General features: G+C 48.7%; 1 protein-coding gene and 1 long non-coding RNA gene across 2 annotated transcripts in view; one reads left to right on the top strand and one right to left on the bottom strand.

The window, feature by feature from the left end:
- Positions 1-943, bottom strand: part of LOC307221808 — a 34,601-nt gene extending 33,658 nt beyond the window's left edge. Inside the window, exon 1 of the long non-coding RNA XR_013841539.1 lies at positions 875-943. This is a non-coding gene — a long non-coding RNA (uncharacterized lncRNA). The remainder of the gene's footprint in view (positions 1-874) is intronic.
- Positions 944-985: 42 nt separating this feature from the next.
- LOC307221679 (regulator of G-protein signaling 17-like) lies at positions 986-12,389 on the top strand. Its single transcript, XM_079986437.1, has 5 exons — positions 986-1,083; positions 7,251-7,375; positions 8,023-8,115; positions 9,543-9,771; positions 10,523-12,389. Exons 2-5 carry the CDS (start codon positions 7,254-7,256, stop codon positions 10,709-10,711), a joined length of 633 nt encoding a protein of 210 aa, XP_079842563.1. The 5' UTR covers positions 986-1,083; positions 7,251-7,253; the 3' UTR covers positions 10,712-12,389.
- The last annotated feature ends 1,853 nt before the right edge of the window (positions 12,390-14,242 follow it).

Raw genomic sequence — 14,242 nt, 5'->3', positions numbered from 1 at the left:
ACAACAGCATGTAGATGGTGGGGACTGAACATGGGACCTTCTGCATGCAAAGCAGATGCTTTACCATTTAGCTACAGCCCTGCCATTTGCCTCTGTGATGCAGCGACAAGAACAGGGAACCATCCAGGGACTTTTGGACTCCAACTCCCATTAGCCCCAGCCAGCAGGGTCAATGGTCAGGGATGCTGGGAGTCTGGAGTCCAACAATATCTGAAGGAGCACAGGTTACCCATCCCTACTCTGCCAGGAATGGCTAATTTGTGGCTCTCCAGATGATGGAATACAACTCCCATGCTGCCATGCTGGACATGACTAAACATGGTGGTGGAAGTAGGTGGGATCTGGAGTCCAGTAACCTCTGGAGCAGGGTTTCCCAAACTTGGGTCTCCAGCTGTTTTTGGACTACAAGTCCCATCAGTCCTAGCTAGCAGGACCAGTGGTCAGGGATGATGGGAGCTGTAGTCCAAAAACAGCTGGAGACCCAAGTCTTGGGTAGTTCTGTTTGACCACAAATATAACTCCAGGGCATCTTAATACATCTACTATGCAGTGCCCCTTTGTAGGCTAGAAATTACTTCCATTTCCATCAGATGATATCCTCCTCCTCCTCCTGCACATGTAGCACATTCACCTCGGAGAAAGCTCCGTTGAACTTAGTGGAACTTACTTCCGAGTAGCTGCAACAGCTGACTAACAGCTATAAAAGGTCCAGGTGATTTTTTTGTGTGTAAAAGCAAATGGCACTGAGTGAAGCCGCCTGGGAAAACGGAAATCGTGGAGGTCCAGCACCTCTTTCCTAGGACTAGCTTATGGGAGGGAGGGAGGCTCGGAATCGTGGATGGTTTGGGCGGCGGGGTGGAGGGCCGAGCCTTACCTGTGGGCGGCAATCCGACCCACCTCGCATTGCACGGAGCAGCCGCTCGGGTCCGCGGCGGCCGTCTGCTTCCCCCTGGTGGCCGGAGAGAGGGAAGCGCCTGAGCCGCGCAGGAAGCGCTGAGCTCTCCGAGCAGGGGCAACAAGCAAAGCTTCGGGCGAGGTGGCCGACAGGCTCCTGCGCGCGGCGGCGCCACCGGGTGGGACCAGGTAGGTGCGGCTGGCGGGGCGCGGCGGGGGCTCCCCCAGCATCTTGGCTTTGCAGGACTAGGGCAAGACTGAGCTCCCACCCGGGGTCATTGATCAAGAAAGACCTGGGAGCAGGGAGGCGCCCGTAGCCCTCGGGGTGGGGGGAAGGAAGGGGTCCCCTCTGTACCAGACAGCCGGCTGGAGGCAGCTGGCTCGCATCGTACCGCTTCGTGCGCAGCAACTCGGCGCCCGCTGTGTGGACAAGGCAGGATGCCCCCTAGCGACCCTTCGGAGCATTGCAGAGCTTCCGCCCCCGCCCCAGGGCTGCTGCTGGCTTTCTCTAGCGAGGAAGAAAGGCACTCTGCGCATGCTCGGTTCAAAACGCTTGGCAAGGTTGTGGGAGACGGCTGTGGAAAGCTTCCAGGTTCAAAGGAAATAAGTACTCAGTTTCTCAACTCTGTAACTTGCGTTTGTAATCAAGTGCCTCTGATCCTAGTTGGTAAAGGTAAAGGTACCCCTGCCCGTACGGGCCAGTCTTGACAGACTCTGGGGTTGTGCGCCCATCTCACTTAAGAGGCCAGGGGCCAGCGCTGTCCGAAGACACTTCCGGGTCACGTGGCCAGCGTGACATCGCTGCTCTGGCCAGAGCCAGAGCCGCACACAGAAACGCCGTTTACCTTCCCGCTGGTAAGCGGTCCCTATTTATCTACTTGCACCCGGAGGTGCTTTCGAACTGCTAGGTTGGCAGGCGCTGGGACCGAGCAGCGGGAGCGCACCCCGCCGCAGGGATTCGAACCGCCGACCTTTCGATCGGCAAGTCCTAGGCGCTGAGGCTTTAACCCACAGCGCCACCTGCGTCCCTAATTGGTAGATCCTAGTTGGTAGAGTAAGGTAAAGGGTAAAGGGACCCCTGACCATTAGGTCCAGTCGTGACCGACTCTGGGGTTGCGGCACTCATCTCACTTTATTGGCCGAGGGAGCCAGCGTACAGCCTCCGGGTCATGTGGCCAGCAAGACTAAGCCGCTTCTGGCAAACCAGAGCAGCGCACAGAAACGCCGTTTACCTTCCCGCCGGAGCGGTACCTATTTATCTACTTGCACTTTTTGGTGTGCTTTCGAACTGCTAGGTTGACAGCAGCAGGGACCGAGCAACGGGAGCTCACCCCATTGCAGGGATTCGAACCGCCGACCTTCTGATCGGCAAGTCCTAGGCTCTGTGGTTTAATCCACAGCACCAACTGCGTCCCAGTTGGTAGAGTAAAGGTAAAGGTAAAGGTACCCCTGCCCATACGGGCCAGTCTTGACAGACTCTGGGGTTGTGCGCCCATCTCACTTAAGAGGCCAGGGGCCAGCGCTGTCCGGAGACACTTCCGGGTCACGTGGCCAGCGTGACAAAGCTGCATCTGGCGAGCCAGAGCCGCACACGGAAACGCCGTTTACCTTCCCGCTGGTAAGCGGTCCCTATTTATCTACTTGCACCTGGAGGTGCTTTAGGAGACTCTTAATCTCAGGGTTGTGGGTTTGAGCTCCATGTTGGGCAAAATATTCATGCATTGCAGGGGACCTCGTGGTCCCCTCTAACTCAGAGCATCTCTCACTTTCCTGAGTGAGCATAGCCAAGGCTGAAAGGCAATGACGCATGGGAGCTATGAGCCCTTGAATTAAAAAGATTTGTAGCCAAATTGGCATTTGGGAAGTGGGAAGGATCGGGGCAGCGTGTTACCCACCTTAAGCCTCAAGGGTAGGGCAGGGCATTGGCTCTCTTAATGTAGTCTAATGTAGTCTAACTATTCCTTAACACCACTGGTGCATGCAAAAAGTTCCAGATGCAATCCCTGATGCCTCCAGGGAGGTCTCGGAAAAACTTCTCTGAAATCCTGGAGAGCTGCTGCCAGTCACAATAAACCAGCCTCCCCCTTCCTGATGAGTTGCTTGGGACTTCAACACCCATGAGCCCCAGCGACCCTTGATTGGAGCTGATGGGAGTTGCAGACCAAAACATCTGGAGGGCACCAGGCTGGGGGAGGTGGGCAAGATGCATCCCTCAAAGCAGCGCTGGCTCGCCTTATGAGGCAAGGTGAGGCAACCACCTCAGCTGGCAGGATCCACAGGGGCAGCTGATCCGGTCTCCAAGGAATGCATTGCCCGCCGCCGCCGCCACCATTGCAGCTGTGGTCCACTCCTTGGAGGCCAAATCGGCCACCTCCCTGGTACTCCTGGTGTAGATATTCTCTCACCTGTTCCCTGGCTGGAAGAGCATCATTTTGTGGTTCATCTCAGGAGCCAAAGTGTCCTGGGCCAGGCTTGCCTCAATAAGTTGTCAGACGGCAATTCTTATTTTCCCTGACCCAGTGGTCAGGCTGGCTGGGGCTGATGGGAGTTGGAGTCCAACAACATCTGGATTTCCACATCTGGATTGGGCAACACCTGGTACAGACAATACTGAACTTGATAGACCAACTGGTTTGGTAGAAAGTAGCTTTGTGTGCAGTCATATTAGTAATAAGACAGGATGAGAATCTCTCTCGGTGTCTTTCCTTTGGAATCAGTTCAGAATTCTTCTCTTAAAGCCCTCTTTTTCTACCCTCATGTCAACTCGCTTTTAAAGTCCATGTATTTGCTCCCTGTTCCATAGCCAAGGCTGAGTGTATTCTGTACTTTACAAAATAAAAATCTGCAGCAAGACAAGCATAGTTCTGCAAACAGTATTCAAGCGCAGATTTATAAGATATGCATCCAGTTGTCTGCTTTGTATTTTGCCCGATCCTGTACATGTTTATCGAGATGTAAAGCCCTACTGTCATCCATGGGACTTCTTCTCAGGTGAGCAGGTATTCGACCACAACCTTGATGCATTCTGTTTTCTGAATGTAGCTTAGCTTTTGCAGTCCTGGGACATTCAATCGATTTTATTGCATTAGCCATACGGCCATAGCATAATATACATAGAAATAACAACATAAAATGGGGGTGGGGAGATAAAAGTGGATGTCGTCCTGGGGGAATACTTTGAGAAAATGAGGATAACAAAAGTAACGGGGGATTTAAAACATCGAGTGACAGAGAATACAAAAACACGTTCGATTGTGCGGCATATCGACTACATCTGTGGTGTTAAAGAAGGAGTTGGTGCCGCTTTCCTCTTCATCACACTAAGCAGGAAATTAGCTGTCATCTCGGTAATCCAACAGTCAGAATCCTGCAGAAGAAGGGACACTATCCAGGGCTGGATTGGGAGATGAAACTTGTTCACGAGAGGAGTTAGAAACCGAGATCTTTCATCTGTCCAGTTGGGACAGAAGAGCATTACATGTTCCATAGTCTCCAGAGCCGTGTCATTGCAGTAACGACCCGACAGAACTGCTGTAGGAAAGCAGTTGAGACGGGCACAGGTAAAGGCCCTTCGCTTAGCCTCCGAAGGAATTGTGAAGCAGTATAGAGGGATCCCTTCAGGGGGTGGAATAGCTAGGGCTAAGCCTGAACACGGCCCTCTTGCATGGGAAGCTGTGTTAGAGAAGTCAAGTTGCTGTAGCTTCTTTTTGATTAGAGGTAGGGCCGCCGGGCTAATACACTCTAAGTTAAAAACAGTTTTACGGTTCAAATTGAGAAGAGAGCGGAATTTGAGATTAATTGTAGTTTTCCAAGGAGAATTATGAATATCTCTTAGGATCAAATTGGAGAAACCACCTCTAATTCGAGCATCCGATGCTAGTAGGTGGGAGCTATAGGAAATGGCTCGACTCCATGCTCGTTTTACAATTGAGGGCTGGGCGAATTCAAGTCGTAGGGCTGCACCTGAGGCACATCTCGGGACGCCGGAAAGATATCTCAGAAACATGTGAAGTGGGCGATCCAAGTTACCTGATATTGCTGTAGTCCATACTTCGCAGCCATATAATAATTTAGGGACAACTTTGGCATTAAATATTTGAATTGCTGCTGGAAGGTATTTGCTGCCCTTCTGGTGATAAAATCGGACAATGGCATTAGAGGTTGTGGTTGCAGCAAGAGAGGCATATTGTAGATGGGTGGTCCAGGAGAGATTATAAGTAAATATTAAGCCTAGATATTTAAAGGCTTTTACCTTTTCTAAGTAGCCACCTGTGATCTTAAGTGGCTCCAGCTTGAGTTTGCGGGAACGAGTGAAGTGGAGAACTTTCGATTTTTTTATAATTAATATTAAGAGCTTCCGCCTTACAATAGGCGATAAATGCATTAACTGCATTTGCTAGGTCCGCAGCTGTTCTGGATAAGATGACGGCATCATCCGCATAGAAAAGGGAAGCAACGGGGTGGCCTGCTAAGTGAGGAGGGTACTTAGTTGCTAGCTTCAAAGGGGAAAGGGCATCATGAAGATAAAGATTAAACAGTAAAGGGGCCAAGAGACAACCTTGTCGGACGCCTCTGGCCGTTGGGAATGGAATGGTAAGGGAGCCGTTGGGACCAATTCGAACGCGAGCTGTGGTGTTTGAATAAAGGGAATTAATTAGGGAGAGGAGGTGCGGATCAATTCCCAGATGGGCAAGTTTGGACCATAATCTCTGCCTAGGAATGGAATCAAAGGCGGCCTCCAGGTCCATGAAAGCGGCAAACAGGTGGCCTTGCCTTGGTGCAGTGTATTTACTGGCAAGGTGATAAAGAGTTAGACAGTGGTCCATGGTTGATGCTGACTTCTGGAAGCCAATCTGTTCTGGCGGTAGAATGTTTCTCTCATGGACCCATGAAAGAAGTTCTTCCAGTAAGACAGCGGCAAATATTTTCCCCGGAATAGATAGTAAGCTGATGGGGCGATAATTCCTAGGGATGTTTGGCTGGCCGCCTTTGAAAATCGGAACTATTGTATCTTCTCTCCAGGAGTCGGGGATGTCTAATGCGGAGGAGATAGCGGTGAATACAGGAGTCAGCTGTTCACTCCACCAAAGAGGATCAGTCAGGAAAAGGTCCAACGGGACCATGTCTGGGCCGGGGGCCTTATTCCTTCGCATGGACATTATGATGTTGAAGATGCGGGTTGAGGTGAAATTTACTGAGGAGGTGGAACTGAGAGAACAGGAACAGAGGTCCAACGGGGATTGAAGGTGATCTGTAAGATGATTTGGAGAAGCGAAACTGGCTGAATAATAGGCGATCCATTCGTCAGCGGAAATCAGGATAGCTGAATTGGGTGGTGCCGAAGGCCTAACTAAGCGCCAAAAGGAGCGGGAGTCATGCCTCTCTACAGCCGAGCGAAGAGTGGACCAAGCCTCAAGGATGTGTTGCTGTTTCTTGCAATGAATCATGTTTCTGTATGTCCTTTTAGTAACTAGAAGCTCTGCACAGGTTTGAGGGTCGTTGGAAAATTTGATGGTTCTGACCATTTTCCTAATTCGCCTTCTTAGGACTTTGCATTCCTTGTCAAACCAAGGTGATTCAGAGAAGAAGCGTTGGTGGGTAGGCGAGGTGATGGTTATGTAAGTTGTTGAAAAAGCATCAATTAATTTCCGGTATTGGTCAGCGGGCGGAATTGAGTCAGAAAGAACTGTAGGTATATCAAGTGATTTTTGTATGTCCAGGGCAAGAGAGGAGCTGAGGCTTGTCCATTTCTTTGTTTTATATACGGGGTAGCTTTGTGCTGTGGAACTATAGTTTGAGGGGACTGAGAATGGCTCTATTAGGTTTAACATTAAAGTCAATGGAAGGTGGTCACCACCATACTCTGGTTTCTCTTCAGATCGTATAAATCTTTCGCCTTTTACTAAAGATTTCCGTGGAGAGCTTTTGCAGTCTTGAAGGCTAAAAACTTATTTTCTGAGGAAACACTGGATGTATTTACTCAGGGTGATGAACTGGTATCTGCATGCAGTGAAATTGCAGAATTACAGGGTACACGCAGATCTGTACACATGCAAAAATCTGTCTGAAGCTTTTGAGGATGTGAAAATCCACTGATGTAGTGGTTAGAGTGTTGGACTCGGACCTGGGAGACCAGACTTCAAATCCCCACTTGGCCATGAAACTCACTGGGTAACGTGGGCCAAACATGGCCAATCAGCCTAACCTACCTCTCTCAGGGTTGCTGTGGGGATTAAACATGGAGGGAGGGAAAACCATGCACACCACCTTAAGCTCCATGGAGGCAAAGGTGAGAGATAAATGCAGTGCAGTAAATAAAAAATACATCTGGTCTCTTCTCTCCATTCCCTCCTAAGGTAATGGAATCCAGCTCCCCAGCGAAAGGCCGTCAGCTTTCAGAGGCTACAAGGAGAGGCCTGTGTCGCTGCTGCCGTCGCAGACACTGCTGCTTCTGCTGGTGTTGCTGCAGTTGCTGCACATGGTAAATGCCTCTGCAGGGCTGTGAGTAGGAGCCCACCTTGTCTGGGTGTTGTTATTCCAGGCAGAACCCAAATCCCACTCAGTCCATCCTCACCCCACAGTCTATGCAGCCTCTCTCCACCCTTTCCAGTAGCCCTTTCTCAAAACCTACCTTTGACCAGCAGAGGCTGGTCCATTAGGGCAAATTGGGCTCTGCCCCACCAACCTCAGTCTGCCTCCAGCCAGCCCCACCTGCCTGTCTCCTTATTTGCAACCAGCCCAGGGGGTGCCACTGCCTGCCACCTTCCTCTTGCTTAGTCTCAGTGTTGCCCCTGTAGAGCTCAGCAGGAAGGAAGAGGAGGGCAAAAGTAGAGTGGGTTGGCGCCATCTGTCATTAACTCTGGCGCCACCTACTGCTGGGTTCCCTGCCTTCTGTCCTATCAGATCCAATGGGCACCAGCCACCATGCCTTTGATGCACAGCTGCTTAGTCCCAGTTACAGATGCTAAAGCCACATTGGCTCTGCCAAGTCCCATTTCTTATAAAGTCCAAATACCTCCTACTAACCAGTCCTGAGGAGAGATCATATTTACCAGCAGGGATCTTTTGCCTTGCCTTGTTCCTCCATTGGCTAGCAGGAAAATGCCCTCCTTGCGTTATCTGTTGCAGGAACCGGTTGGCAAGGAAGAGACGGCGAGACGGCGTGGGATGTAAAGTGTCCAGCATCTCCAACCTGGAAAGCCCTTTAAACCTGGAGGAGAGGTGGGCCAAAGTACCTGAACTTACTATTGCCAATTCCTGATCCAAGAAGGTGGCTATGATACGTTTTGAGAATTGTGCACCTCCCTGCATGTGTTGTTCAGTGGCTTTAAAAGGATCCAGGCACATTTGTGGAGGATAAAGTTATCACAGGGACTGGGGACTGGATCCAGCAAAGGACTAGATCCAGCTGACAAGCTGGATCCTTACTCCCACCCCTTTGAGATCCACCTTTGACTGCCATGCTGAATGACTGATTCCTTGCAAGTGGCAAACAGTCGTAATGGCTGTGTCCATGCTGTACATTTAAAACACATTCCTGCTGGATGTAATCTATTAGTACAGTCAAATGCAACATTCCTTATTTCCCTAGAGTGGGCACAAGCAGGGGGACATCCAGTCAGTGTAACTTCCTGTTCCACTGATCTGGAGCTTCCTCCCCCTGCATGTGACCTGGGAGATGGGCATGGCTCTGGCTGACTCCATAAAAGAGCCAAGTCATGCAGTCATTTTCTCAGATGTCTTTTGTTCTCTCTCTTGTCTTGCCTGGTCTTTTACTGCCATGTTGCTCTCCTGCAGCCATTTTGTTATCTCAATGTAATTTTGCTGTCTGCTGGCTCTCAGCCAGCAGCACATGAGTTCAGTCTCCATATGAGATAAACTCACGGTTTGTTTGTGTAATTACCAAGTAAAGCCTGCCTTTCAGGGATCATATTATGATCTGAAATGTGAGTAAACTTTTTGTTACTTTACTCAGAAAGAGTCTTGTGTCTTTATTCTTTTAAGAGGGACAAAAGGGGACACCAGGAATAATCTTAACTAAGAGATTCAAATGAAGCTGCAAACTAGCTCCCAGCTATATTGAGGGGAATCTGCTCTGCTACATCACTTACTAGTGTGAGTGAAGGAAGGATAACTTATTCAATACAGTGGTACCTCAGGTTAAGAACTTAATTTGTTCTGGAGGTCCGTTCTTAACCTGAAACTGTTCTTAACCTGAGGTACCACTTTAGCTAATGGGGCCTCCTGCTGCCACCATGCCACCACTGCGCGATTTCTGTTCTTATCCTGAAGCAAAGTTCTTAACCTGAGGTACTATTTCTGGGTTAGCGGAGTCTGTAACCTGAAGCGTCTGTAACCCGAGATACCGCTGTATCCTTTCCTACTATCCTTAACGTTCCCACAATTCTCTCCCCCAAAGAAACCTGGGAACTATAGTTTACCCCTCACAGTACTACAGTTCCCAGCACTCTTAACAAACTACAGTTCCCATAATTCTTTGCGGGGTGAAATGTGCTTTAAATTTATGGCATGTATGCAGCTGCTGTGCCCTGAACAGTATACCGAGTTGTACCTTCTGCCCCAAGAGGAGGAGGAAGAAAGAGCATCTTCTACAGCAGACCCTCCCATTCCCACTTCTTGCTTTTCAGGCTCACAGCGGAAGAAGCTGCCTCTTGGCAATGGTCCTTCGACTCCATATTGACCAGTCCAGCCGGCCGGCGCATATTCATGGAGTTCCTGCAGACTGAGCACAGTGAAGCGAACATGTCCTTCTGGCTCGCCTGCGAGGACCTCAAAAGGGAGCAGAGCCCAGAGCAGATCTCGGAGAAAGCCAAGAAGATCTACCTGGATTACATCTCCATCCTCTCCCCTAAAGAGGTAAGCCGGGTGCAGCATTGGGGTGTGGGAGGCAGAGCTATGGAAAGGGACGCAGTGGACCAAGAAGCAGCTGTCCCAAGCTGAGCATTGCTTTGCTGCAGCCACTCTTCTTCCTTTTTCAGATTTGCTGGATTTGTGGCATTTCTAGGGGAATGAACAAATCACTGCTATTCCCAACCCTTATTCAGGCAGTCTGTTGGAAGCACACTTTGGTTGGCTGAAAAGGAACCCACGGTTCAATCAGTCCACAAATTTAAAATAAATAAATGCAACTTGCAGGTGATGAGGACCTAAGACTGGCATGAGTAGCCAACGGCCCTACTGATGTTGTTGGACTACAAATCCCATCAGCCCTAGCTGTGAACTTATGCAACTTACATAATTAATTGCATAAACCATGTTGCCATTACACGATTCCATTCCGATCCTTTCAGTGCAAAGGGAACACATTGCAAATGGCAGGTGGGTGTGGCATAATCTATTTTGTACCATTTGCCTAAGACTCCTTGATCATGAAGGAGGTTTTCCCAGTGTGAGGCTCACCCATTGCACTGCAGGTGTGTGGACCTGTGCGATTTCCACAAAACATCCATAATTTCTACTCTTCTTTCCATTTTTTATGGAATCATCCGACATCCTTACTCCAGGAAATGCAGAAAGGAGTTGCCTACACACCACCTGTTTTCCAGAGCCGATTCTGCCAAAATGAATTGAGACAGCACCTTGTGTGTGTGTTTGCTTCTTCTTGTAGGTCAGCATTGATGCTGCAGTGCGCGAGACCATCAACAACTCCCTGCCGTCACCCGGCGCTCACATGTTTGATGAGGCGCAAGCGCAAGTTTATGCTCTCATGCACCGGGATTCCTACCCGAGGTTCTTGAAGTCCCCTCTCTACAAATCGTTGGAGCAGAGACTGACTATGCCAGTTGCTGACACCTAACCCAAACACAGGGACCCCGGGTTCAGTTCTCAAAATGCCAAGTCTTCAGACTGCCTACTGCTTGATGACAAGAGGTCTTTGGGGGGTTGAGGTGTACAGAACAATCTGTGCGATATGAGCCTCTTCCTCCATCTGCTGAGTTGTCCCGTACAGCCATGTACTATTCCATCACTGGCATTTATGTACAGCAAATGCAAGGACATATTCTAGATGAAGGGATGAAATCACTGCTTTCCAAAGCGTGGAGCCCAATCAGGATGTTCTCGAGTGCAGGTTTACTAGGAGCTGTTTGGTTCTAGAGACCACACTAGAGCTTCATGGCATCTAGACAACAACACCTCTTCGTGTTGGAGGATTTGATAGGAATTGTCTCCTACAGGTATGCAGGATTCAAGAATGTGGAACCAGCCTCTGGTGGAGGAGGGATTTGTGGAACTGGGCTTTTTAGCATTCCCATCATGTGGTGGTTTTGTGAGGGAAGAGGTCTGAGCTTTAGGACGATGCCAAATGAAAACAAAAACCTTCTTCGCAGACATTTCCGAGCCAAAGTAGCCCTGTTCTCTCCTTACCACTAGATGTGCTCATTGGTCAACACTTTGGCTAGCAGAAATGGCATTGCCATTCTCAGTCGCAACTGCATGTCAGAACTAGACAAGTTAAAGATAGGCATGGTGGCCCTAATAAGAGTTACATGCAAAAGGCTACAGGGGGTGGGGTGGGGTGGGGCAGGAGACGCCTTTCCCTGCTTTAAATAACCTACCCAGCCCCCAACTACACTCCCTCCTTTTTTTGGAAAGTCCAAATGTTTTGAATGATAAAAGTAGGTCATATTATAAACAAACAAAAAATCTTGCATTTTCCATATTGTGATAAACATAACTTATTTTCAGTTCTGTAATCAGATCAGAAAACAGCATGATTACACAAGGGCCACAGCCCTGGAGGGGGAGGCCACAGCTGCCACTGGAGGGCCAAAGGTTTTTTTGGAAGACCAAAATGCTCATTGAATCACCCCTATCTTCCTGCTGAGACTCTCAAAGAAGCCCAAGAGGTGATGGGACAGCGCTTTTCTCTGCAGAAGCCATGCTGACTCTTCAGCTGCCAGGCTTGTTCTTCTATAATGCTTAATAATTCTAGCTTTAATCGTTCTCTTCACCAAGTTATGCGAGATGGAAGGTAGGTTTATAGGTTGGTAATTTCACGACTCTCACCTGTAAACTGGTATTACACAGACTGCTTTTCAATATTCTGCTAAATAGGCCATTTTTAGTAAACAGGTTTTATTTTATTTTAAAAATCAAAGTTATACTTGAGGTTTTTTTAACTCTTGGATCTATGCCATCCTAGCACAATGACTTGACCATAGGATGGTAAAATTGGAAAGGATCCTGAGGATCATCTATTCCAACTCTCTGCAATGCAGGAATATGCAGCTGTCCCATACAGGGATTGAACCTGCAACCTTGGCGTTATCAGCACCACGCTCCAACCAGCTGAGCTATCTGTAGCAATTAGTTGCAGAGCTTTGGTCTATCTTAATGTCCTCACCATTTTTATTTGACATACTTCTTTTGTAAACTGGATGGCTACCCTCAAAACCACAGCTTTGCAACCTCTTGGGAGGAAAAGTCACTTGCAGAGGCCATGTGGGTCATAGCAGCAGTAGGTTAAGCACAGACCTCCAAAATGCCTTTAAAAACAACTTTTTTGGGGGGGGGGAATCTAGTTTATGTTGCACACCATTGTTAGCCAAGTCTGGGTTCCAGCTGCTTACTCTCCTTTTCCATCCCACTCCACCTGTATTTTGTCTACCTTCGCTTTCTCCTAAATTCTAAACGAAGTCCTTTGCTGTGACGATCTAACGCACCAAGTTAGGGGAGGAGGTGGAGGCTCCTGCCACTGCCTGCAGATGGTGCTGCTGGCGCAGCTGCTTAGTATCTTTTGTGGGTAGACTGCCTCCAGACACGGAGCTTCACTTTAGTGATCTAAAGGGCAAAGCTACGAAGGATTGGCATCGCTGCTCTGTACGAAAGCGCAGATGTGCAACGGAGCTGTCAATTATCTACCTCAGCGTGGCAAAATAAGGGCCTAGCATTCAGGGCCTACAGGTTGTATGTCGGACCTAAGCTGTAATCTTGACCACTTTGTAAGGAATAAAGAAGAGAGCCATGTGCGGCCCCTGAATGCAAGTGGCAGGTGTCCCTCCATTTTGTTTCTCGTGTAGTTTCTCATTTTCAGCTGCATACTTTTAGCAGATGGCCGATTTCCTGTGCAGTGGAGCTTTCTCTCTCTCTTTCTTTCTTTCTTTCTTTCTTTCTTTCTTTCCTTGCCTTTCATCCCTAGATCTCGGGACAGTTCACAATATAAATCGATCCACCCAACAGAGGATCAGAAAGTTTGGATTTTTATTTACTGTTTCTCAAGGGGTACAATATTTGCTTTAAATGTTATGGTTGTGAATGTGGCCTGAGAGACCCAGAACTGACAGATCCTCCCATCCCTGGGACTTAACTGGATAGAACCCAACAATTACATAAACACAGGCCACAAAACAGTCACGCACACGTAAAAACATGCACATCTGCTATGGGTTTATGTGAAAAAACATACAGCTTGTGGAGCGGAAGAGTCAGAGAGAAGGAATCTATTTGCCCCCAGCCTCTACCACCTACCACACAGTTGGCTCACTTGGTAGTCTCAGAGCTGGGTGAGAAAACAATTTTAAAACTGTTTTTGCCACAAGAGATGGGAATGTGTCAACGTGGGTCCATCTGTCACTGAGAATACATATGTGTGCCTGAGAGAGGCTGTGTACACACATCCCATTTAATGCACATTTAAAGCACTTGACTTTCCCCAAAGAATCCCGGAAACTGTAGTTAGCTATGGGTGCTGGAAATTGTAGCTCCTGGGGACGATGACAAACTAGAGTTCCCAGGATTCCCTGCGGGACATAATGTACTTTAAATGGATGGTACACATGTCATCAGAAGGTACCTGAGAGATCTCGGGTGCGGTGGAGGCAGAAAAAGATCACTAAAGGGGGCAGAGATATGAACTGAGGAATTGCAAGAACGACCATAGCTCAGTGACAGAGTGTCTGCTTTGCTTGCAGAAGGTCCCAGGTTTTACCCCCGACACCTCTAGGTAGGGCTGGGAACCCAAGTCAGTGTATACAATACTCAGCTAGATGGACAAATGGTCCGGCTTGAAATAAGGTGGCTTGTGGTTGATGATCATCACATAGACTTAAGACACCTGGGGCCGCAACCTTGCTGAAGCTAAGCAGGTCTAGAGCTGGTTGGTGCCTGGATGGGATGCAACAATGCAGACCCTCATACACTGCCTTTGTGCTGCATCTTGGAAGGCAAGTGGGCTGCAAATGAAATCATATCATGACCATCATATCATGATTACTATTATAAGCACACCTGCTCTACAAGAGGTGGAGATGGAAAACAGAGGGTGGGACAAACCTCTCACAATATTCTCCGTAAGAATAAAAATTGCAGCCAACAGACCTGGACTGCC

Source organism: Podarcis cretensis (assembly GCF_951804945.1).
Source record: "Podarcis cretensis genome assembly, chromosome: 8".
NCBI lineage: Eukaryota > Metazoa > Chordata > Lepidosauria > Squamata > Lacertidae > Podarcis > Podarcis cretensis.
This window is presented reverse-complemented; position numbering and strand designations above follow the sequence as displayed.

Excerpts from the sequence above, each read along its gene's own strand:
- LOC307221679 (XM_079986437.1), top strand. The coding sequence starts at position 7,254 with ATGGAATCCAGCTCCCCAGCGAAAGGCCGTCAGCTTTCAGAGGCTACA. Across the intron at positions 7,376-8,022 it reads TGCTGCAGTTGCTGCACATG|GAACCGGTTGGCAAGGAAGA; the intron begins GTAAATGCCTCT and ends TATCTGTTGCAG. Across the intron at positions 9,772-10,522 it reads CCATCCTCTCCCCTAAAGAG|GTCAGCATTGATGCTGCAGT; the intron begins GTAAGCCGGGTG and ends TTCTTCTTGTAG.